The sequence below is a fragment of the Trachypithecus francoisi genome, unplaced genomic scaffold (genome assembly GCF_009764315.1).
Source record: "Trachypithecus francoisi isolate TF-2019V2 unplaced genomic scaffold, Tfra_2.0 Lachesis_group1, whole genome shotgun sequence".
NCBI lineage: Eukaryota > Metazoa > Chordata > Mammalia > Primates > Cercopithecidae > Trachypithecus > Trachypithecus francoisi.
Genome location: NW_022681454.1, coordinates 3,162,935 through 3,189,106, shown reverse-complemented (window position 1 = coordinate 3,189,106; position 26,172 = coordinate 3,162,935). Strand labels below are relative to the sequence as shown.

At 47.3% G+C, this 26,172-nt stretch overlaps 1 protein-coding gene and 1 non-coding gene across 3 annotated transcripts in view; one reads left to right on the top strand and one right to left on the bottom strand.

The window, feature by feature from the left end:
* The window catches only part of HTT (huntingtin), a 166,732-nt gene extending 147,761 nt beyond the window's left edge, over nucleotides 1-18,971 (bottom strand). For both annotated transcript variants that reach the window (XM_033213566.1, XM_033213567.1), the window contains exons 1-2: nucleotides 18,578-18,971; nucleotides 2,105-2,188 (exon numbers count right to left, since the gene is read on the bottom strand). In XM_033213566.1, coding sequence (XP_033069457.1) covers nucleotides 2,105-2,188; nucleotides 18,578-18,813 — 320 coding nt within the window. In that variant the 5' untranslated portion in view covers nucleotides 18,814-18,971. The remainder of the gene's footprint in view (nucleotides 1-2,104; nucleotides 2,189-18,577) is intronic.
* LOC117086490 lies at nucleotides 14,508-14,569 on the top strand. The gene has a single exon (XR_004438392.1). It is a non-coding gene; the product is annotated as a U7 small nuclear RNA (small nuclear RNA).
* Nucleotides 18,972-26,172: the final 7,201 nt, after the last annotated feature.

The following is a 26,172-nucleotide window of genomic DNA, read 5'->3' as shown; positions in this document are numbered from 1 at the left end:
GCCAGGTGTGGTGGTGGGCACCTGTAGTCCCAGCTACTTGGGAGGCTGAGGCAGGAGAATGGCATGAACCCAGGAGGCAGAAATTGCAGTGAGCCGAGATGGCACCACTGCACTCCAGCCTGGGCGACAGAGTGAGACTCCATCTCAAAAAAACAAAAAAAGTAAAGATAATATATAGCTTCGGATGATGGGCATCGCAATGGGATGTGCTTCCCGTTCAGGTGGCTAATGAACACGTCTATCGCAGTTACTTCTTCACAGTGTTTCACATGCATCGTCTGATCCCACAAGAACTGTGTAACGAGGGATTACATTTCAAACATGAGCCAGTAAGGCTCAAACACGTTAAAGCTTATCTAAAGTCACCCAGCTTACACAGGCAGCAGACATAGAATTCAAACTTTTTTTTTCCTACTTTTATCATAGTGTTGTATTCTACAATAGCATGCTAACTTAGAATTTTTATATTTTTATTTTCAGGACATATGCTCAATTGTTATTTCATTTTCTTCCCACAATATTTCTACAAATTAGACAGAAATAGAACAGAATCATACACAGTATTTCACAAACAATAGCAATGAGTTAACCTAAAATGAAAAGGTTTTCTGAAATCACTTTGAAAGTATATAATACAAATGCACAGAGGCATTAAAAATAAGCAGATCACCAAAAAAAAAGACAAATCCTGTAGGATTCCACTTGTATGAGGTCTCCAGAGCAGTTACACTTATACAGACAGAGAGTAGAAAGGGGCTACAGGAAAGGATGGATGATCGGGAGTTTAATGAAGACAGACATTCCGTTTTGAGAGATGAAAAACTTATGAAGTAGATGGCAGTGACGGCTGTACAACATTACGAATATATATACCGATCTGTACACCTAAAAATGGTTAAGATAGTAAATGTTATATGTTTTACCACAATAAAAAGAAAACAGTGAAAAGCAATGGCCAAGAGGAAATGTTTTAAAAAAACAAATGAATCACCAGGTGCCATGGCTCACGCCTGTAATCCCAGCACTTTGGGAAGCTGAGGCGGGCCGATCACCTGAGGTTGGGAGGTTGAGACCAGCCTGACCAACATGGAGAAACCCTGTCTCTACTAAAAATACAAAACTAGCTGGGCGTGGTGGCACATGCCTGTAACCCCAGCTACTCGAGACACTAAGGCAGGAGAATCGCTTGAGCCCAGGAGGCGGAGTTGCAGTGAGCCGAGATCACACCACTGCACTCCAGCCTGGGCAACAAGAGTGAAACTCTGTCTCAAAAAAAACTAAAAGAAAGAATCACCACACATTTTTGTCAGTACTAAAATCAAGATTATTTGTCTAAAAATTTTTTTCTGACTGACTATAAAGAGCTTTTTCTAGCTTCTACCAGGAAAATAACATGAATTATTTATTCCAAGGGAAAGTAAAGCAAGGTAACTATTTCACACACGCCCATCTGGGTAACAGAATTCAGATATCATAGGTGCATATGTCTCCTACTCAGTCACTGGAAACAGGCCTAAATATATTTACCATCTACAGCTACTAGGAAGAACGGTCAGAAAGACAGTCAAAAGCAAAGCAGCTACAAGAGAAGGTGCTGCCAGTTCACCCCAGTGAGAAAGATCAAGCAAGGAAAGCTGACCTCCAGTCAATGCCCCATGACCCCACTAATCCCAAAGCACAGAGGAGTGGGCTCCAGCCACTGCTAGGAGCACCAGTACAATAGGACAGCAAACCGCCAAAAAAAGCAAATGAAAGAGACAAAGTGGACTGCCTTGTGTTGTTCCCACTGTTACAACAAATGCAAAAATATCAAACCACAGAGGATTTTAAAATAACTATAGTTGCTAAGGGTGTTAACTAAACATAAACATGTTGTTCAATTACCATAATAGTTTTAATTTTTGCATAAAAGATTACAAAAAGGGAACATTATTCATTTTAGTGTCTGGATATCCTTGTATATAGCCAGAAATATGGGAAAAGGGTCCTTCTTCATGGATTTTTGAATCCATTTAAAATAACTGGGACACAGAATATTCTAGCCCATTAAGACTGAAAATATACAAAGTCCTTCTTTTCTCTAGACAGTTCAAAGTGCAATTACCTGACAGACTGTGCCACTATGTTTTCACATATTGTCAGACAATGATTCACACGGTCTTTCTTGGTAGCTGAAAGTTCTTTCTTTCTAAAAATAAGAAAAAAGAAGAAGGAAATGAATATGTGTTCAATTACCCACTCCACTTACTTCTATACCTCATTCATTCATTCAATGAGGGTTTCTCGACTACTATTAATAAACTGTTATACTCCATGCTGGGGGCAGAATGGGGATCTGGACAGGGAAGCACAGTGCATGAGCTCACCAATGGCTTTCAAGCTACACTGTGCACAGAAAAAACAGATGATGTTTTTAAAAATGAACTAAAGCAGCTCATTTCCCCCATTTTATTTCATTTTACTTTTTTTTTTTTTTTTTATTTTTTTTTATTTTTTTATTTTTTATTATACTTTAAGTTCTAGGGTACATGTGCATAACGTTTATATCATGTATAACTCCCCAATGCAATCCCTCCCTCCTCCCCCCTCCCCCTGATAGGCCCCAGTGTGTGATGTTCCCCTTCCCGAGTCCAAGTGATCTCATTGTTCAGTTCCCACCTATGAGTGAGAACATGCGGTGTTTGGTTTTCTCTTCTTGTGATAGTTTGCTAAGAATGATGGTTTCCAGCTGCATCCATGTCCCTACAAAGGACGCAAACTCATCCTTTTTGATGGCTGCATAGTATTCCATGGTGTATATATGCCACATTTTCTTAATCCAGTCTGTCACAGATGGACATTTGGGTTGATTCCAAGTCTTTGCTATTGTGAATAGTGCAGCAATAAACATACGTGTGCATGTGTCTTTGTAGTAGAGTAATTTATAATCCTTTGGGTATATACCCAGTAGTGGGATGGCTGGGTCATATGGTACATCTAGTTCTAGATCCTTGAGGAATCGCCATACTGTTTTCCATAATGGTTGAACTAGTTTACAATCCCACCAACAGTGTAAAAGTGTTCCTATTTCTCCACATCCTCTCCAACATCTATTGTTTCCTGACTTCTTAATGATTGCCATTCTAACTGGTGTGAGATGGTATCTCATTGTGGTTTTGATTTGCATTTCTCTGATGGCGAGTGATGACGAGCATTTTTTCATGTGTCTGTTGGCTGTATGGATGTCTTCTTTTGAGAAATGTCTGTTCATATCCTTTCCCCACTTTTTGATGGGGTTGTTTGTTTTTTTCTTGTATATCTGTTTGAGTTCTTTGTAGATTCTGGATATTAGCCCTTTGTCAGATGAGTAGGTTGCAAAAATTTTCTCCCATTCTGTAGGTTGCCTGTTCACTCTGATGGTAGTTTCTTTTGCTGTGCAAAAGCTCTTTAGTTTAATTAGATCCCATTTGTCAATTTTGGCTTTTGCTGCCGTTGCTTTTGGTGTTTTAGACATGAAGTCCTTGCCCATGCCTATGTCCTGAATGGTACTACCTAGATTTTCTTCTAGGGTTTTTATGGTATTAGGTCTAACATTTAAGTCTCTAATCCATCTTGAGTTAATTTTCGTATAAGGGGTAAGGAAAGGATCCAGTTCATTTTACTATTTTTTTTTTAGAGTCAGGATCTTGCTCTACTGCCCAGGCTAGAGTACAGTAGCACAATCATGGCTCACTTTAGCCTTAAACTCCTGGGCTGAAAGGATCCTCCCATCTCAGCCTCCTGAGTGGTGGGGACCACAGGCATGCACCACTGGGCCTGGCTAATCTTTTTTAAATGTTTTATAGAGACGGGGCCTCACTATGTTGCCCAATTGCTCAACCTCCTGGCCTCAAGCGATATTCCCATCTTGGCCCCCAAAGTGCTGGGATCATAGGTATGAGCCACCATGACTGGCCTCATTTCCCCCATTAAAGAGAGAAAAAATTGAAGTGCCAACCATGACGTGCCCAAGAACACACAGATTTGAAGTCATAGAGCCAGCATTTAAACCCAGGTCTTCCGGCTTTAAATCTCCTCTGTATTTCACCAATACTCAATTTCACGTTTGGATCGTGTGTTAGCATCACTAAAGGCGAACTGCATCTTACAACCATTGGTATAGTTTGATTAGAAACTTTTTTTCTTTTTTTCTTTTTTTTTTTTTTTTGAGACGGAGTCTCGCTCTGCCGCCCAGGCTGGAGTGCAGTGGCCGGGTCTCAGCTCACTGCAAGCTCCGCCTCCCGGGTTTACGCCATTCTCCTGCCTCTGCCTCCCGAGTAGCTGGGACTACAGGCTCCTGCCACATCGCCCGGCTAGTTTTTTGTATTTTTTTTTAGTAGAGACAGGGTTTCACCATGTTAGCCAAGATGGTCTCGATCTCCTGACCTCGTGATCCGCCCGTCTCCGGCCTCCCAAAGTGCTGGGATTACAGGCTTGAGCCACCGCGCCCGGCCTAGAAACTTTTTTTCTTTCACAGAAGATGATGGCAAAGATTACAAGAGATGGGAAATTCAATTCAAAGAAACACAATATAATACCTACTCTATATACCAGGCTGCCTTCAATTCTCAAAATCGGTAACTGACTGCAGTCAACATACCACACAGACCTCAGTAAAACATAAACAATGGCTAACCGCTTCTATATCCCCGAATAGCTGGGAATAAGCCTCCTATTAAGACTTCTCAGCCAAGCAAAAGGAGATAAACAGCCTGGCAAAGATGATCAGGCTAAAGGTGCCTCCTTCCTACCCAAACCTGTGGCTTCAGATGTCTTCGCAATTGGCACTATCAAAATAAAGTAGAGAGGGGTGATGCAAAACATAGAACCAACCAAAAACAACTAAACTAAAAGACTACTAAGTTTTTGAGAAAATTATATTACCAAAGAAATAAAAAATCTAACTTAAAAACACTGCCTTGCTATCTCACTTTGTCCAATAAGCAACCTTGCAAGTTTAAGAAACTAAAACTGCCGGGCGCGGTGGCTCAAGCCTGTAATCCCAGCACTCTGGGAGGCCGAGACGGGCGGATCACGAGGTCAGGAGATCGAGGCCATCCTGGCTAACACGGTGAAACCCCGTCTCTACTAAAAAATACAGAAAACTAGCCGGGCGAGGTGGCGGGCGCCTGTAGTCCCAGCTACTCCGGAGGCTGAGGCAGGAGAATGGCGTAAACCCGGGAGGCGGAGCTTGCAGTGAGCTGAGATCCGGTCACTGCACTCCAGCCTGGGCGACAGAGCGAAACTCCGTCTCAAAAAAAAGAAACTAAAACTAATTCCTCCCCCCATGGAATTTAGTTAGATGATGAACTGATAACTCAAACTGACTTGTTCTAAATGAAAAGTAAGTATGGTAATTAAGTGAAAAATAAACCACCTTGCTCTGAGCAAGAACTGGAAAAACAGGGTAAGAACAGTCCTGGCTTCTCAACCACTTTTGGTAAATGCAGTCACTTTAACTTCACCTTAAAAATTAAAACAAACGGCCAGGTGTGGCTCACGCCTGTAATCCCAACACTTTGGGAGGCTGGGGCGGCAGATATCTGAGGTCAGGTGTTCGAGACCAGCCCGGTCAACATGGTGAAATCCTGTCTCTACTAAAAATACAAAAAATAGCTGGGCGTGGGGGCTGGCGCCTGTTATCCCAGGCACTCGGGAGGCTGAGGCAGAAGAATTGCTTGAACCCAGGAGGCGGAGGTTGCAGTGCACCAAGATTGCGCCACTGCACTCTAGCCTGGGGGACAGAACAAGACTCTGCCTCAAAAAAAAAAAAAAAATTAAACAAATCTCAGTCAGCCTCCTCTAATTGTGTAATCAAGGCATCTGCACAGGCACACAAGTGTAAGGAGGGGCATGTAAACTCAAGGACACTACAGCATTCCATAATCACATTTTATAAATTATCAAAGAACTAATTCTAAAAATGGTTAACTTTATGGTATGTGAATTATAATTCTTTTTTTTTTTTTTGAGATGGAATCTTGCTCTGTCACCCAGGCTGAAGTACAGTGGCACAACCTCCACCTCCCAGGTTCAAGCGATTCTCCTGCCTCAGCCTCCTGAGTAGCTGGGTTTACAGGTGCGCACCACCATGCCAGCTAATTTTTGTAGTTTTAGTAGAGATGGTATTTCACCGTGTTGGTCAGGCTGGTCTCGAACTCCTGACCTCGTGATCTGCCCTCCTCGGCCTCCCAAGCATGAGCCACCATGCCCGGTCTAATCTCATTTTTTTTTTTTTAAAGAATCTACAAATCTTGTCAGATCTTCCTCCAAGAGATCCAGAATCTGACCACTTACCATCACCACTGCTACCAGTCACAAGACACCAGCATGTCTAGCTTTGATTACTTCAGTAGCCTCCCAACTGGATCAGGGCAGACTTTTTTGAATTGAAGTTTTTTTAAGATAATTATTGGTTCACGTGCAGTTGTAAGAAATAACAGAGATCCAGTGTGCCCTTTATCCGGTTTTCCCCAATGGTAACACTTTGCAAAACTATTTAATATAGTACATTATCACAACCAGAATATTGACACTGATACAGTGATCTTACTTAGATTTTCAAGTTTTACTGTTGTTCATTTGTGTATTTAGTTCTATACAATTTTTTTTTTTTTTTCTTTGAGACAGAGTCTCACTCTGTCGCCTAGGCTGGAGTGCAGTGGTGCAATCTCAGCTCACTGCAACCTCCGCCTCCCGGGTTCACGCCATTCTCCTGCCTCAGCCTCCCAAGTAGCTGGGACTACAGGCGCCCGCCACCACACCCGGCTAATTTTGCTTTTGTATTTTTAGTAGAGACGGGGTTTCACCATGTTAGCCAGGATGGTCTCGATCTCCTGACCTTGTGATCCACCCGCCTCAGCTTCCCAAAGTGCTGGGATATAGGCGTGAGCCACCACACCCGGCCAATTTTTTGTATTTTTAGCAGAGACAGGGTTTCACCATGTTAGCCAGGATGGTCTCAATCTCCTGAACTCACGATCCACCCGCCTCGTCCTCCCAAAGTGCTGGGATTACAGGAGTGAGCCACCGTGCCCAGCCTTAGTTCTATACAATTTCTATACACCACCACAGTCAAGACAAAGCATCTCTTTCCTTGGCTGAGTGTAGTGGTTCAAGGTCTATAATCCCAACACTTTGGGAGGCTGAGGCCAGCAGATCACAGGAGGTCAGAGTTCAAAACCAACCTGGCCATCATAATGAAACCCTGTCTCTACGAAAAACACAAAAATCCCTGTAATCCCAGCACTCTGGGAGGCCGAGGTGGGCGGATCATGAGGTGAGGAGATCAAGACCATCCTGGCCAACATGGTGAAACCCCGTCTCTACTAAAAATACAAAAATTAGCCGAGCACGGTGGTGTGCACCTGTAATCCCAGCTACTCAGGAGGCTGAGGCAGGAGAATCGCTTGAACCCCAGAGGCAGAGGCTGCAGTGAGCCGAGATCGCGCCACTGTACTCTAGTCTGGGATACAGAGTGAGACTCTGTCTCAAAAAAAAATAAAATAAAATAAAATTAGCCAAGCATGGTGGTGTGCACCTGTAGTCCCAGCTACTCAGAAGGCTGAGATGGGAGAATAGCTTGAATCCAGGAGGCAGAGATTGCAGTGAGCCAAGATCACGCTACTGCACTCCAGCCTGGGCAACAGAGCAAGACTCTGTCGGCAAAAAAAAAAAAAAAGACAAAGCATTTCTATTGCAAGTATCCCCCTGTGTTGTCCTTTTATAACCACACTCACCTCACCTCCCTCTCTTTTCTCTCCTCTGCCACCCCTAACCTACTCTACAACCCCATCTCTAACCCCAGGCAACCACTAATCTATTCTCCATCCCTAAAACTGTGTCATTGCAAAAACGTTATATACATAGAATCATACAATATGTAACCTTTTGGGATTGGCTTTTTTCATTAGCATAACTTCATCTACACTGTTGCATGCTATCAGTAGATCATTCCTTTTTATTACTGAGTAGTTTAACCATTCACCTGTAGACATCTGAGCTGATTCCAGTTCTTAGATATTACGGGTAAAGCTGCTATGCACACTTGAGTACAGGTTTGTATGTGAACATGAAGGTTTCATTTCTTTAGGATTTTAATGCCCAGGATTGCAGGAGTTGCTGGGTTGTATACTAATTGTACATTCAGTTTTATGAGAAACTGCCAAACTGTTTTCCAGAGTGGCTGTACTATATTATATTCCCACCAGCAATAAGTGACCTAGCTTTTCTAAATCCTCACCAGCATGTGGTGTTGTCAAAGTGATCTTTTCTTTTATATATACACATATATTTAGAGACAGGGTCTCACGCTCATGTCCAGGCTGTAGTGCAGTGGCATAATCATTGCTCGCTGCAGCCTCACCAGCAATCCTCCAGCCTCCTCAGCCTCCTGGGTAGCTGGGACTACAGGCACACACCACTACACCAGCTAATTTTTAAAAGCTTTTTGTAGAGACCTTATAGGTGCTGCTATGTTGGCTACGCTGGACCCCTGGCTTCAGGCAATCCTCCCACCACAGCCTCTCAAAGTACTGGTATTACAGGCATGAACCATTGCGCCCAGCCAAAGTTATCTTTTTTTTTTTTTTTTGAGACGGAGTCTCGCTCTGCCGCCCAGGCTGGAGTGCAGTGGCCGGATCTCAGCTCACTACAAGCCCCGCCTCCTGGGTTTACGCCATTCTCCTGCCTCAGCCTCCCGAGTAGCTGGGACTACAGGCGCCCGCCACGTCGCCCGGCTAGTTTTTTGTATTTTTTAGTAGAGACACGGTTTCACCGTGTTAGCCAGGATGGTCTCGATCTCCTGACCTCATGATCCACCCGTCTCGGCCTCCCAAAGTGCTAGGATTACAGGCTTGAGCCACCGTGCCCGGCCTAAAGTGATCTTTTAAAAGCAAAAACTAGACTACTTGTTTTGACCACACAAGCTTATCTTGGTGCACAAGACCCTCGTCTCTAACCTCTCATCCCCTATTTCTGTCCTTCATCTTACTTCAGCCACTGGCATCCTTCCTAGTTCTCAAACATGGAAAGCATTTCTGCCTTCTGTTAACTCTGCCTGGACCTCTCTTCTCCCGCTCCACACATGGCTTGCCCCCTTTCCACTCAAATGTCACCTTCTAACCACAGCTCTCCTTCGTACCCTAAATAAAACTGCATGTTGCCTCTCCCTTCATTCGGTTGTTTTTCCCCAAAGTGGATGCTCAGGTCCTTCTAGTTCATCTAAGCGAGTCCCGCTACCAATGGCTGGGAGCTCTCCACAGGCTCACCTCAGCTCACTCATCACAGCTACACAAATGCTCAATGGCCCTACAGCAGACAAGCAAGGCCACCTCAGCTACACCTGGACACATACGAGCAACTCAGGTCTTCCTCCCAAATGCTTGCATTGTTATTAGCAACAACAAAGGTAAGGTCTAAGCACCTACAGTGGAGCTTCCCAAACTCCAATGTGCATGTAAGTCACTCACTGAACCTGTTAAAACGCAGACTCTGATTTGTTAAGTCAGGCAGAGAGAGTCTGCTTATGAGATCCCAGATGATACCAAACTGCTGTCCCTGAGACCTCACCGTGATAGCAAGGACCTATGGACATATTATGTCTCTAATATACGTTCTAGCACCCAAATTGATCCAATTTAATACATATGAAACAGTGCTTTATAAGGTATTTTATTTTTCCTCCTTGTTGTCTGAATAAGACTAAATGTTTTGAGTGTGGATCCATTCAAAGGTAGTTTACCAAGTGGTTGACTTATTTACAGGAAATGGAGGTGATGGGGATGGGGACTTCTCAGGGTAGAGAGAATATGTCACCAGAACGTTGTACAGCCAGAATAATGGGAGACCTTTGCCTTTACATCTCCAAAAGTCCTCTGTTAAAAAGAAATTCTACTATATTACATAGCAATTAATAAGAATTACAGACACTGCTATGGAACAATGTCTATGACACGTTGTTTTTTTTGTTTGTTTTGTTTTGTTTTGTTTTGTTTTGAGACAAAGTCTTGCTCTGTCGCCTGGGGCTGGAGTGCAGTGGCCGGATCTCAGCTCACTGCAAGCTCCGCCTCCCAGGTTCATGCCATTCTCCTGCCTCAACCTCCCGAGTAGCTGGGACTACAGGCGCCCGCCACCTCGCCCGGCTAGTTTTTTGTATTTTTTAGTAGAGACGGGGTTTCACCGTGTTAGCCAGGATGGTCTCGATCTCCTGACCTCGTGATCCGCCCGTCTCGGCCTCCCAAAGTGCTGGGATTACAGGCTTGAGCCACCGCGCCCGGCCTGACACATTGTTAAGTAAAAAAATACGTATGTAATGTGATCTCAGTCAAGCAAACAAAAAATGACATATTTAAATGCTTGTATATGCATATTAAAATCTGGGAAGAAGACACAAGAAATACTTTTGTTCTTAGAAAGTTAGACAAAGATGACAGACTTGCAAGAAGGGCTTTGTTTTTCATCTTCTGTGCTGCTTGGAGATGTTTTTATAATGTATATGTGTAACTTCTATAATTTTCAAAACTAGTTAATTTAAAAAAACAACAAAAAAACAGCCAAAAAAGAAATGCTTTCTGGCTGGGCAGAATGGCTCACGCCTGTAATCCCAGCACTTTGGGAGGTCGAGGCGGGCAGATCACCTGAGGTCAGGAGTTCGAGACCAGCCTGACCAACCTGGTGAAATCCCATCTCTACTAAAAATACAAAATTAGCCGGGCATGGTGGCACATGCCTGTAATCCCAGCTATGAGGGAGGCTGAGGCAGGAGAATCGCTTGAACCTGGGAGGCAGAGGTTGTGGTGAGCCGAGATCACGCTACTGCACTCCAGCCTGGACAACAAGAGCGAAACTCCATCTAAAAAAAAAATGCTTTCCAAAGGTGGTCCCTATCATATTTTAACCCAGGAATGGGAAAATTATAACTGCATATGTTTGGCCAGTTCAAAAGCTAAGAAATGTTTTTACATTTTTAAATGACTGACTAAAAAAATCAAATAATATTTCATGACAGGTGAAAATTATACAAAATTCAAATTTCCTTGTCATTAATAAAATTATATTGGAACACAGACACTCATACATATTGCTTATGGCTATTTCATGCTACAATGGCAGAGCTGAGTAGCTGTGACAGAGACGTTGTGCCCACACAGCCTGAAATACCTAAATCTGACCATTTACACAAAGTTTGCCCATGTTCATAGATGGAAGACAATACTGTCAAGATGGTAATACTCCCCAAGTTGATCTACAGATTCAACACAATCCCTCTCAGAATCCTCCTTGGCTTCTTTGTAGAAACTGACAAGCTGATCCTACAATGTGTATGGAAAAGCAAGGGACCCAGCATGGCCAAATCAATCTTGAAAAAGAACAAAGTTGGAGAACTCACATTTCATGAATGTAAATTCTGACACAAACTTCAGTAATCAAGACTGTATGGTACTGGCACAGGATCGACATAAAGACCAATAGGTAGAACTGAGAGTCTAGAAATAAATCTATACAATCAAGGACAATGAATTTTCAACAAGGATACTAAGACAATTCCATGGGGAAAGAACAGTCTCTTCAACAAATAGTGCTGGGACAACTGAATAACCACATGCAAAAGAATGAAGTTGGACTTCTACCTGAACCATATATAAAAATTAACTCAGGCCGGGCGCGGGGCCTCAAGCCTGTAATCCCAGCACTTTGGGAGGCCGAGACGGGCGGATCACGAGATCAGGAGATCGAGACCATCCTGGCAGACAAGTTGAAACCCCGTCTCTACTAAAAAATACAAAAAAACTAGCCGGGCGAGGTGGCGGGCGCCTGTAGTCCCAGCTACTTGGGAGGCTGAGGCAGGAGAATGGCGTGAACCCTGGAGGCGGAGCTTGCCGTGAGCCGACATCGCGCCACTGCACTCCAGCCTGGGCGACAGAGGGAGACTCCGTCTCAAAAAAAAAAAAAAAAAAAAAAAAAAAATTAACTCAAAATGGATCAGATCTAAATGTAAAACTCTAAAATTCTTAGAAGAAAACATAGGGGTAAACCTTTTTGACTTTGGATTAGACAATGATTTCTTAGATATGACACTTCAAGCACAGCAACCAAAGACAAACTAGATAAACTAGATTTCATCAAAATTAAAAACTTTCACACTTCAAAAGACACGATCAAGAAAGTAAAAAGACAATCCAAAGGAAGGGAGAATGTTTTCACAAATCATCTATCTGATAAGAATCCAGTATCCAGAATATACAAAGGACTGTTACAATTCGACAATAAAAATACAAAGGGAAAAGAATGAGAACAAGGGTTTGCAAGCTAAGTGTAAGAAAGAGCCTGGGTTCTGACTGGGTGCAGTGGCTCACACCTGTAATCCCAGCACTTTGGCAGGCTGAGGCGGGTTGATCACCTAAGGTCAGGAGTTCGAGACCAGCCTGGCCAACATGATGAAACCCCGTCCCTACTAAAAATACAAAAATTAGCTGGGCATGGTGGTGTGCGCCTGTAATCCCAGATACTCGGAAGGCTGAGGCAGAAGAATCACTTGAACCCAGGAGGCGGAGGTTGTAGTGAGCCAAGATCGCATCATTGCACTCCGGCCCAGGTGACAAGAGCGAAACTCCGTTTCAAAAAAAAAAGAAAAAGCCTGGATTCCTTAACTTATTGTTGAATTTCCCCAAACAGACTTATTTTTGTCTTCTGATAAGCTCTTGCTTGTTACCAGTTTAAGCTATTGCAGCAGGATTTTTTGTTACTTGCAGCTGAATACAAACCTAACTGATAACGCCAGCTACTGCTAAATTGTTATACTTAGCAGAGTTCAACAAGTACAGTTGCTTCTGCATTCAAAATCCAGTCATTCCTCACACTGCCCACAGCCGGTACCCTGACAGAACCCACCATGCTTATCTGAGCTCTGCAGTGGCTTCCTAACTGGTTTCTGCTTTTGTCCATGTTCCCCTTCACTCTGTTGTCAGCCAGAGTTCACTTAAGAATGAAATTCAGATCATGCTACTCCTCTGCTCTAATCCTCCAGTGACATCCCATCTCACTCACATAAATGCCAATATCTTTATTCCATCTAGTAGTATTGGTCTGATATGGCACTCCCTTGACCTCTTGGACTTTACCTCTTACTACAAATGTCCCCCTCACTCAATTCACCCAACTAAAACGGCACCCTTGCTATTCCTCAAACAGGAAGACTTTGGACCTGTTCCCCCTATCTGGAATACCCCTACTCCATACACCTTTACGCTAGACTCTTAACTCGCCTGAGGTCTTTACTCAAAGCTATCATCTGGCCAGGCATGGTGACTCACACCTACAGTCCCAACACGTTGTGAGGTCAAGGTGGGAGGATCACTTGAGCCCAGGAGTTCAAGGCTGCAGTAAGCTACGATTGTGATGCTACATTCCAGCCTGGGTTAAAGAGCAAGACCCTGTCCCACCACTCCCCCCAAAAAAACAGCTGTCACCTCAGTGGACCTTCCCTGAACACCCTATTTAAAATATCAACACTGGCCAGGCATGGTGGCTCATGCCTGTAATCCTAGCACTTTGGGAGGCCTAGGCAGGCAGATCACATGAGGCTGGGAGTTCGAGACCAGTCTGGCCATCATGGTGAAATCCCATCTCTACTAAAAACACAAAAATTACCCAGGCGTGGCCAGGCGCAGTGGCTCACACCTGTAATCCCCGCACTTTGGGAGGCCGAGGCAGGTGGATCACGAGGTCAAGAGATCGAGACCATCTTGGCCAACATGGTGAAACCCCGTTTCTACTAAATATACAAAAATTAGCCAAGCGTGGTGGCACGTGCCTGTAGTCCCAGCTACTCGGGAAGCTGAGGCAGGAGAATCGCTTGAACCCGGGAGGCAGAGGTTGCAGTGTGCCGAGATCGCACCACCGCAGTCCAGCCTAGCAACAAAGCAAGGCTCCATCTCAAAAAAAAAAAATTACAGGCCGGGCGTGGTGGCTCACAAAAATTACAGGCCGGGCGTGGTGGCTCATGCCTGTAATCCCAGCACTTTGGGAGGCCAAGGCGGGTGGATCACGAGGTGAGGAGATCAAGACCATCCTGGCTGACACAGTGAAACCCCATCTCTACTAAAAATACAAAAAATTAGCTGGGCGTGGTGGCGGGCACCTGTAGTCCCAGCTACTTGGGAGGCTGAGGCAGGAGAATGGCGTGAACCCGGGAGGCGGAGCTTGCAGTGAGCCAAGATTGTGCCACTGTACCCCAGCCTGGGCGACAGAGCAAGACTCAGGGGGGAAAAAAAAATTACCCAGGCGTGACGGTGCATGTCTATAATCCCAGCTAATCAGGAGGCTGAGGCATAAGAATCGCTTGAACCCAAGAGGCAGAGGTTGCAGTGAGCCAAGATCACACCAGTGCACTGCAGCCTGGCTGACAAAGCAAGCCTGCCTCAAAAAACAAAACAAAACAAAACAAAACAAAATAAAATAAAATAAAATAAAATAAAAATGTCAACACTTAGTGCTACAGCTTTTTTGGAAGTTGTCTAGCAGGCTTTCTGGGTTTTGCTGGAAAGCCCTTAAAAAAATTTTTTTTAATAAAAATAAGTTAACACTTGATTAACCCTGACATTTCCCTATCCCCTTCCCTGCTTTGACGTTCCTCCACTTATTAACATACTGTATATTTTACTTATCTATCTTGCTTATTGTCTATGTCCTTCATTAGAATGAAAGCTTCATGAGGACACAGCTTTGTCTGCTCACTGCTGAGCCCTGCATCTAGAACAGTGCCAGGTACATAGTACATGTTTAGTAAATATTTACTGATGAATGAATAAAGTCAGGGAAACACTAGATAGGAATCTGAAGGAGAATAAGAAAGTGCCAGAAGCAAGTATCAATTGCCTCCTAATTACTGTGAGGACCCTCCCAAGCATGCTAGACTTGCTGAGACTGCGGCCAGCCCCACACGGAACTCCCACATCCTGTATGCTGAGCAGAGCACATAAGTTCATACTTAGACGGAGGCCCTTGCATGGCGTGACACCATAGTTCCACACAAAAGAGCAAGCGCCATAAAAACAGAACAGATACTTTCTAAATTGCTTTAGTCAATCTTACTTTGAGAAGAGGATTTTTTGGCTGAAGCACATGAACAGAAATGCCAAAATCCAAACTTTGTGAGCAGTGTTTGTTACTCAAAATTAGTGAATACCTCCTTTCTCAACAGCAAAATACATACAAATATGACAAATATGCATTTTATTTAAAATAACTATAAATAAACCTAATGCAGTTGATTTCAGAGAATGCTAAGAACCTTTAAAAGTTATTATTCTAGCCAGGGGCAGTGGCTCACACCTGTAATCCCAGCACTTTGGGAGGCCGAGGTGGACAGATTACGAGGTCAGGAGTTCAAGACCAGCCTGGCCAACATGGTGAAACTCCATCTCTACTAAAAATACAAAAATTAGCTGGACATGGTGGTGGGCACCTGTAATCTCAGCTACTTTGGAGGCTGAGGCAGGAGAATCGTTTGAACCTGGGAGGTGGAGGTTGCAGTGAGCCAAGATCATACCACCACACTCCAGCCTGGGTGACAATGTGAGACTACGTCTCAAAAAAAATAAAGAAAAAAAAAATGGCCGGGCGCTGTGGCTCAAGCCTGTAATCCCAGCACTTTGGGAGGCCGAGACGGGTGGATCACGAGGTCAGGAGTTCGAGATCATCCTGGCTAACACGGTGAAACCCCGTCTCTACTAAAGAATACAAAAAGCTAGCCGGGCAAGGTGGCTGGCGCCTGCAGTCCCAGCTACTCGGGAGGCTGAGGCAGGAGAATGGCGTAAACCCAGGAGGCGGAGCTTGCAATGAGCTGAGATCCGGCCACTGCACTCCAGCCTGGGTGACAGAGCGAGACTCCGTCTCAAAAAAAAAAAAAAAGAAAAAGAAAAAAAAAATTATTGGCCGGGCGCAGTGGCTCACGCCTGTAATCCCAGCACTTTGGGAGGCCGAGGCAGGTGGATCACCTGAGGTCGGGAGTTCGAGACCAGCCTGACCAACATGGAGAAACTCCGTCTCTACTAAAAATACAAAATTAGCTGGGCCTGGTGGCACATGCCTATAATCCCAGCTACTAGGGAGGCTGAGGCAGGAGAATTGCTTGAATCTGGGAGGCGGAGGTTGCGGTGAGCCGAGATCGTGCCATTGCACTCCAGCCTGGGCAACAAGAGTGAAACTCCGCCTCAAAAAAAAAAAAGGAAAAGAAAAAAATTATTACTGTAAACTACTTTTGTTTTTACAGCATTTTAAATCTATCTTACAATATGCATAGATTATATCTGGCAGGATACATGAGGAACTGTAATAGTGCTTGTTCTTGGGGACAAAGTTAGCTACTCAGATGAAAGGGGTGGAAGGAAGATATTTTAATTATTGCCCTTTTGTAATTATGGAATTTGTGTCATGTCAATGTATTACTTATGCAAAAATAATAATTTTTTTTTTGAGACAGAGTCTCGCTCTGTCACCCAGGCTGGAGTGCAATGGCGCAGTCTCAGCTCACTGCAGCCTCTACCTCCCGGGTTCCAGCGATTTTCCTGCCTCAGCCTCCCAGGTAGCTGGCATTACAGGCACGTGCCACCATGACCAACTAATTTTTGTATTTTTAGTAGAGATAGGGTTTCACCATGTTAGCCAGACCGGTCTCGAACTCCTGACCTCAGGTGATTCGTCCGCCTACGCCTCCCCTCTAAAGTGCTTGGATTAAAGGCATGAGCCACCTTGCCAGGCCTGATTAAATTTTTAAAATAAGGTAATCATATATTACCTTAAAATAAAGTAATGAAACAAAATCTATCTCCTTTGTAAAGGCAGCAAAGGAAATTTCTTGATACCCATATTTTGAAGATAAGCAAATGCAGGTTCTAGCAAATCAGCATAGGAAAGAGACGGCGTATTTTCAGAATGATCAAGTGTCTGAAGCAGCCCAGCAGAAAGGTCTTCCTTCCCATCAAGAGCCCAGTTTAGTGTTTACACAAGATACATGCAATGTGTGAACTTCTATGACACCTACCTCCTAGAAAGGCACTACAGTAAATTTCTGGAAGGATGAGAAATTACTTACTGAAGAGATAAGCCAAATTGTTTAAAAATTTCTCTAAATATCCAAAAAGTTTTTGCATCCTTTAGAAGAATTTATTCCTAAATTTTATTCTAACAAATAAGCTAACACTGCTCTCCAAATCCTCCTTTTCTAATTAAACTTTCAAGACAAGGCAAGGATCATAACAGAAACAAAGAACAAGAAATATTACTAAAAATTAATCAGTCTTAATAGAGAGATTCTCATCAAATGCCATCTGATACACATCCAGATCGGAAATAGAACACTGAGAGGTAAGAGGAAGGCCTGAACTGCAGCAGAGTACTTCCTAACTCCTGCTGAACACTCAGCACACACTCCCAAGTCCTGGGGTTCCGCTATATGTTTTAATGATCTCTCTTTTTCTGTTTCAAAAATTCTCCCCAAGAACAAGCAACAGAGACCTCTAGCTTCCAAAAAGTAACAAGCTGTCAGCAATGAGGCAAACAGAAACCCTTTCACTAGCATATCTGAGATGTCCACGGAGTCTGCAGACTCCCCATATTCTAGCAAGCCTGACTGCAATACTGGTAAAATGTATACCTCATTCATCCCTCGGCAATTAACCTCCCCCTCAGCAACGTGTTAGTTTTATTCCCAACACAAATAGGCAATAAACTTCAATCAACTCTTCCTAATATTTAAGATAATTTTATTAATACCACGTAAGTTCACCACTTATTTGGCAACCACAACTCATTCAAATGCCTGCACACCAACTTGCACTTAGATGAGCAGGTCTCTTACGTGGTGCTTAAAATCGTGTTACTACCACCGCGATCATGAACTACGTGAGACGCCCTGAGAATGTAGGAAGAGCCTGAAATCTCAGGCTGTTTTAAGTGCCACTTGGAAAAGAAATCTCCCATTGGGCGCGCCCTCACTCCCCGCCCCCCACCCCAGCCACTCCCGCCGAGGCGTCCTAAAAGCATTATGTCATCCACTGCCCCCACATGTCTCCAGCTCCAAACCCCGCCTCCTCTCGAGGTGTCCCGCGCCCCCAGCCCTCCTCCCTCTCAGACTAGATGAGGGAAGCGGCCCTGAACAAATCTCGGCTCTTCCAAGTTCTCTTCACAACACGGTTAAACCCCCGCCCCAGTTTCTCGCAAATAAAAACAAACAAGTTTTCGCCCCAACTCTTCGCATCCTGGGAAGGGCGAGAGGGCTGAGGCCGTGACTCCCCTCGGTGAATTCAGGACAGGTCCCAACGAGGCTCTGCCTCCCCTTGCGGGAGGACAAGACCCAAGTGCAGGACCGGGGCTGAAGTGGGGGAAGGTCTCGCCGCAGGAGGGGGCAGGTGTCCCTCATGGGCTCTGGGTTGCTGGGTCACTCTGTCGCTGCGAGGCCGGGGGTTCGTGTCGCCGGCCCGCAGGCTGCAGGGTTCCGCCATCCCCGCCGTAGGCTGGGACCCGCCGGGACAGGGAGCTGCAGCGGGCCCAAACTCACGGTCGGTGCAGCGGCTCCTCAGCCACAGCCGGGCCGGGTGGCGGCGGGGGCGGCGGCGGGGGCGGCTGCGGCTGAGGCAGCATCGGCTGTGCCTGCGGCGGCTGAGGAAGCTGAGGAAGCTGAGGCGGCGGCGGCGGCGGCGGCGGCGGCTGTTGCTGCTGCTGCTGCTGCTGCTGCTGCTGCTGGAAGGACTTGAGGGACTCGAAGGCCTTCATCAGCTTTTCCAGGGTCGCCATGGCGGTCTCCCGCCCGGCTGGGCAGTCCCCGGAGGCTTCGGGCCGACTCGCAGCGCAGCTCAGCACCGGGGCAATGAATGGGGCTCTGGGCCGCAGGTAAAAGCGGAACCGAACCGGCCGTCCATCTTGGACCCGTCCCGGCAGCCCCCGCGGCGCCTTGCGTCTCAAAACGCTGCGCCGGCGGAGGCGGGGCCACGCCGGCCAGCATGATTGACAGCCCTAGCCTGCGGACTCTGCCAATGACTGGCCAGGGAGCCAGCCCGTCCCCGCGCCCGCGTGTTCTCCCTCACAGAGCCACCAAGGCCTCTGACAGCGCAGCGCCCCTCCTGGGCGAAGGCGCGGGGCTCAACGCAGAGGGGACGGGGCGTGGCGAGACTGTAATGGGGTGGGGCGAACCTGTGAAGGGGCAGGGCGAGGCGGGACGCGGAAGGGACGGGGCGGGACTACATGGTAACGAGGGGCGTGGCGAGGCGGGGGCGGGGCAGAGCAGGCAGAGCGCCTGAGCGGCGAGGCGAGGCTGGGGCGGAGCGGGGCGAGGCTGGGGGCGGGGACATTAGGCAGGGAGGCTGAGGGGCGGGGCGGCTGAGGGGCGGAGCGAGGCGGGACCATGAGAGGCGGGGCAGATAGGGGAGGGGGCTGACCGATGACGGGCGGGGCGGCAGGGGGCGGGGCGGGAAGGTGAGAGATGGGGCGCGGAGGGCGGGGCCAGGGAGGGGTGGGGTGCAGAGGGGGTGGGGTGAGGGAGGAGCGGGGCCAGGGCGCGGGGCGCGGGGCGCGGGCCCTAGCGGAATGGAACGCTCGCAGACGTCTGGAGCTGGGCTAGAGCCGGCCGTGGGCTCTGAGCCGAGGTGGCCTCGGGGCTTGCCCGCCGGCCACACTGGCCCGCGGCCAGAGCCGGGCTCACCTGGACAGCCCTGCGGGGAGCCTGCTGGGGAGCGGGTGGGTGAGCCCCTGCGCAGAGCGCAGAGAATGCGCGTGGTCGGTGCGACCTGAGGACCCCAAGTGTGACCCTCCCCACCCCCCAGGCAGCTGGAGCGGCCCCTGCAGGGCGGGGCCCACAGCCCTGGCACCCCCCATCGGTCCCAGCACAGCGCCCCGGAAGGGAGGTGAGGGTCTGAGGCAGGCCCGGGTGGTCAGCGCCTGCTGCCCACAGAGGCACTGTGATTAGTACAGCGAGAAGCAGCTATGGCCACAAGACGCCTCCCACAGGAATGAGTTCCGACCTGGGGGCGTTTCTGTATGGGAAAGCACCCCTACTCTGACCTTCCGGCAGGACCCCCAAGGGGCGCCATTCAGCGGCAGCTCAGCAGAGGTCTGTGGGGCACCCCCTTACGCCTAGGACACAGGCCGGCGCAGGCAGGGTCCTGGTCTCCAGAGCCTCCCGCCTTTTGGGTGGTAGAGGGACAAACAGAGAGGGCAGCTGTCCAGCCTGCCCATTAGGGAGTAGGGTTGACCTCAGAGACAACCGCCCAGCCCAGGAGTGGTGCAGGCAGAGAGAAGCCCACTAAAGCCTACTCTAGCCAGGCCATACCTGCAACCCAGAGTCCCCTGCTCTGTGGCCACAAGCAGCACCTCCACCTTGTCTCAGAGCCTGTCCCAAAGTGAAACCCAGCATTATCTCCCTCCCTTCTCTTGAGAAGGACAGCAGAGAAATAGCCCTTAGTTCCCAGTTCTTGGGAGGCTGATGTAGGAGGATCACCTGAAGCCAGGAATTTGTGGCTGCAAGTGAGCTATGTTTGCACCACTGCACTCCAGCTTGGGCGATAGAGCAACACTGTCTTTAAAAAAATTAAGTTCCAGCTGGGTGTGGTGGCTCACGCCTGTAATCCCAGCACTTTGGGAGGCCAAGGCAGGCAGATCACCAGAGGTAAGGAGTTCGAGACCAGCCTGGCCAACATGGCGAAACCTTGTCTCTACTAAAAATACAAAAATTAGCCCGGTGTAGTGGTGCGTGCCTGTAGTCCCAGCTACTCCGGAGGCTGAGGCAGGAGAATTGCTTGAACCCGGGAGGTGGAGGTTGCAGTGAGCAGAGATCATGCCATTGCACTCCAGCCTGGGCAACAAGAGTGAGACTCTGTCTCAAAAATAAATAAATAAATAAAGTTCCCAGTTCTCTGCTGTTAATAAGGGCCTTTGTCCACTCTACTGGGCCTCAAGGCTGTTAGTTACCTCAGTGGGTAAGATGGCCCAAGCACCCCTCACCTCGTGGTATTGACACCCTTGTATGACCCCTCCCCATGAGTGCGGGCTGTACCTGGTGGCCTGCTTCTAACCAATGTAACAGGGCAAAGGTGATGGAATGTCACTCCATGACTAGATCACAAAAAGGTATGACTTCAGTCTCCCTGGTGCTGTTGCCTTCTTGGCATGGACGCTCTGATGAAGTCAGCTGCCATGTTGGAGAGGCCCACATGGCAAGGACGGAAAGGCGGCTTCTGGCCAACAGGCAGTGAGAACTGAGGCTCTCAGTGGAGCAGGCCACGAGGAACTTGATCCTGCCAACGCCAGGTGAGATTGGAAGTGGACCCTGGCTGAGCTCTCGTGGGAAGCAGCTGGTATTTGACTGAACCCTGGTGAGAAGCAGAGCTGGTTAAGCTGGGTCCAGATTCCTGACCCACAGAACTTTGTGACTATACATATGGCTCTACGTGTAACTACATATAACTACATGACTAGACGTGTGCTGCCAAGCCACCGTGCTGAGGCCATTTGTCCCAGCAGCAGATGAGTGTATTCATTTGCTTGGGCTGCCGTAACAAAGTACCACGGACCAGGCAGCTTAAACAACAGAAATATATCTTCTCATGGTCTAGAGGCTAGAAGTCCAAGATGAAGGTGTCGACAAGGTTGGTTTCTCCTGAGCTCTCCTGAGCCCTGTCCTTGACTTGCAGACAGCCGCCTTCTCCCGGTGTCCTCACGTGGCCGTCCCTCCATGCATGTCCGTGTCTTCATCTCTTCTTGTAAGACATCAGTCAGATTGGATTATGGCCCACCCTAATGATCTCATTTTAGCCTCCTTACCTCCTTAAAGAAACTGTCTCCAAATACAGTCCCATTCTGAGGTTCTGGGGGTTAGGACTTCAACCTGAATGACGGACACAGTTCATCCCATAACAATAAGTAATAGAGTTGCACCCTAACAGTTACTCCGGCCTTCTTTAAAGACCTTTTTATCTGAGCAGTTTGCCTCTTAGCTAGTGTACGACAGTCCCTGTCTTTCCTTCAGCTAGCTATGGCCATATAACTAAATAAGTGCTAGCCAAGGAGATGCAAGCAGAAGTCATTAGTAGTATTTCTAGAAAGGAAGTACACAAAATGAAGGGATGCACCTACCTTTTTCCTGTTCCCTGGAATGGGATGTGTTGGCTGGGACACGAGCAGCCATTTTGGATCATAAGCATAAAACCACATCCTGGGGTGATGAGAGCTGGAAGGAGGGGGCCCAGATGACTGTGTGCAGCTGTCATTCCAACCTGGCCGGGAATTCTTTCATCTGAGAGAAATACACTTCTGTTCTGTCTGAGCTGCTGTGACTCCAGGTCATTCTGTTATGCTCCTAAACCAAATTATTTCAACCTGTCCAGGGAGGTGATGGGTCATCAGGACTTTACATGGCCACAGGAAATCACAACTCCTTCAGCCACGGCTGAAAAATCATCATCTGCCTAGAACTGACTATCATCCTGACAGGAAATCTAATGTGAAAGACTTACTGAAAGGGACTGTCAAGACACAGGTTTTTGAAGTTCACAGAAAAGTTTGGTATCATCTAAAAAGAGTGATTAAAGATCAACACTGGGCAGTCTGGCATGGTGTCTCCAAAGCCTAAAAATGGGCACAGTGCCTGAACAGCGAAAACGCTTCCCGTAATTTATCCTATGCAAACAGGCGTGTGTGATCAATGATTTATTATAGCAACACTTAGGACAAAAGATGGAAAAAAGGTAGATGCTGGGCAGAAGGAGCTGAGTTAAATGAATCCCGACATAGCCACAGGCAGTCATTAGAATCCTGTTCCAGATGAGCACTTGGGACACAGGGAAAGGCTTACAACATGTTAGCCAATTACACACTATGTACAGCCTGATAACCTTCCCCTTTCTAAAGAAAAAACAGCATACACATACATAGAAAAGAGATGAAGGCCAGGCGCAGTGGCTCGCGCCTGTAATCCAAGCACTTTGGGAGGCCGAGGTGGGCTGATCACCTGAGGTCAGGAGTTCGAGTCCACCTGACCAACAAGGTGAAACCCCATCTCTACTAAAAATACAAAAATTAGCCAGGCATGGTGGCAGGGGCCTGTAATCCCAGCTACTCAAGAGGCTGCGGCAGGAGAATCACTTGAACCCAGGAGGTGGAGGTTGCAGTGAGCTGAGATTGAGCCACTGCACTCTAGCCTGGGCAACAGATCGAGAGACTCTATCTTAAAAAAAAAGAGAGAGAGAGAAATAAGGTTCCTAGTCACCAAGTCATAGCAGTGACTCTCTCTGGGCAGTGGAATTGAGGGCAGTTTATATCTTAATCTTTGTGCTTTTCCATATTTTTCAAATTTTCAGCGATGAACATGAACTACTCAGGGGGAAGATTGTGAAATAAAAGAATCTCAGGGCTGGGCGCGGTGACTCAAGCCTGTAATCCCAGCACTTTGGGAGGCCGAGGCGGGCAGATCATGAGGTCAGGAGATCGAGACCATCCCGGCTAACATGGTGCAACCCCCGTCTCTACTAAAAATACAAAAAAAAAAAAAAAAAATTAACTGGGCATGGTGGCAGGCACCTGTAGTCCCAGCTACTTAGGAGGCTGAGGCAGGAGAATGGCGTGAACCCAGGAGGCAGAGCTTGCAGTGAGCTGAGATCGGGCCACTGCACTCCAGCCTGGACAACAGAGAATCTCACTGGGCGGGGAGCTAAGCATAACACTCGGTAACACCTGGTAACATGTCTGCGCCTGTCCTGCCAAGGAGAGAAGGCGCTGAAGCAGCCAGACGGGGTGCACACCAGCCTGGGCAGGGGGCAGCAAGAGGGGGCAGCTCCAACCCCAGACCAGGTGGGATGCACGCGGGGTGGGACTGGAAAAGAAGGAAACCCTGACGCAGACCCCGGGGGTAAAGGAGGAGCAGCCGAGCAACTGGAGAGCAGAGGGGGCTCCTTGGTGGCCCCCAGCCCCACCCCTGAGAGGGCTGAGAGAGGAGCGGGTGTGAGGGCAAAGCAGGCAAGAACCTTCCAGAGAAGGAAGCCAGGAGCTGGTAAAGCGCACCGGCCCAGCTGCAGACAGAAACCTTTCTGGTCTCATACGATGGCTGAAGCGCAGGACAGCGGAGGGGGCGCGTCCTTCTTCATCTTTCCTGTTTCCTTAGGTTCTAGGTGCACCGCTAGTAAGGAGCTTCTTATGTGGGGTCTTTGTCTGACAACCCTTGTTTTTTCACTGGAACATTTCCTTCATTAATATTAACTGTAATCATTGATATCCATGAGGTCAGTCTTTCTAGATATCCTACCAACTCTGTACCTGGGTTTTGGTTGATTTAAGTTTGATTTTATTTTTGAACCTCTGTTAGTTTGAAAGTGATCACTGTTGACCAGGCGTGATGGCTCACACCTGTAATCCCAGCTCTTTGAGAGGCAGAGGCAGGCAGATCACCTGAGGTCAGGAGTTCAAGACCAGCCTGGCCAACACGGTGAAACCCCATATCTACTAAACATTAAAAAAACATTTAGCCAGGTGTGGTGGCAGGTGCCTGTGATCCCACCTACTCTAGTCATGTAGTTATATGTAGTTACACGTAGAGCCATACGTATAGTCACAAAGTTCTGTGGGTCAGGAATCTGGACCCAGCTTAACCAGCTCTGCTTCTCGCCAGGGTTCAGTCAAATACCAGCTGCTTCCCACGAGAGCTCAGCCAGGGTCCACTTCCAATCTCACCTGGCGTTGGCAGGAGTAGCAAAAGCAAAGGCCTAGGTGGGAGGATGGCCTGAACCCAGGAGGCGGAGGTTGCAGTGAGCCAAGATCACACCACAACACTCCAGCCTGGGTGACAGAGTAAGACTCCATCTCAAAAAAAAAAAAAAAGTCATACATTGTTGTCTCTTCTTTTCATGGTCACCCTAGAAATTACAACGTTCATCCTCCAGGTATCAAAATCTAATATAAATCTATTCTCTCCTTGATCATGCAGGGAGCTTACAACATTTAAATGCTATTTTTGGTTTCTCCCAGTTTGGAGGGTATTATTGCCGTGGGTTTTAATTCCATGTAAAGACACACACACGCCAGGCACAGTGGCTCACGCCTGTAATCCTGGCACTTTGGGAGGCCCAGGCAGGTGGATCACCTGAGGTCAGGTGTTCAAGACCAGCCTGGCCAACATGGAGAAATCCCGTCTCTACTAAAAATACAAGAATTAGCCAGGCATTGTGGCAGGCACCTGTAATCTCAGCTACTCAGAAGGCTGAGGCAGGAGAATTGTTTGATCCCAAGGGGCAGAGGTTGCAGTGAACCGAGATCGTGCCACTTCACTCTAGTGTGGGCGACAGAGTGAGGGTCCATCTCGAAAAAATATAAAAATAAGAAAACCACACACATACATGTCACAAAAGATATAGACACAACAGTTGTAGAGAAGTCAGCTTTTGTTTAAATTGGCCCCCGTATTTTCCATTTTTATCACTCTCCATTTCTTTCCTGAATCTCTGACCTTACTCTGGGGTCATTATCTTCTGCCTGGAAAGCATCCTTTAGAATTCCTCTGACAGTGGGTCTTCTATTGCAGAAATCTTTCCAATTCCATCAGAAAGTGTTTTTATTTTGCCTTCCTTCTTCATGGATTTTGGTGGGTATCGAATCAAAGGCGGCAGTTGCTTTCTTTCAAGAGCTTGAAACTTCGTCGCTGTCTACCACTTTTTTTTTTTTTTTCCTGAGATGGAGTCTCACTCTGTTGTCCAGGCTGGAGTGCAGTGGTGCCATCTCGGCTCACTGCAACCTCCCCCTCCCAGGTTCACGCCATTCTCCCGCCTCAGCCTCCCCGAGTAGCTGGGACTATAGGTGCCCGCCACCACGCCCGACTAATTTTTTTATTTTTAGTAGACACGGGGTTTCACCATGTTAGCCAGGATGGTCTCAATCTCCTGACCTTGTGATCCACCCATCTTGGCCTCCCAAAGTGCTGGGATTACAGGTGTGAGCCACCGCACCAGGCCTGTCTTCCACTTTTCATTCTTGTTGTGGAGACATCAGCTGTCAATTTCATGGCTGCTGCTTTGAAACTAATGTGCCTTTTTTTTCATCTGGCTGCTTTTAAGATTTCCTCTGTCTTTGGTTTTCTGTAGTTTTGCAGTGATATGTCCGGGGGTGTAAGGAGAG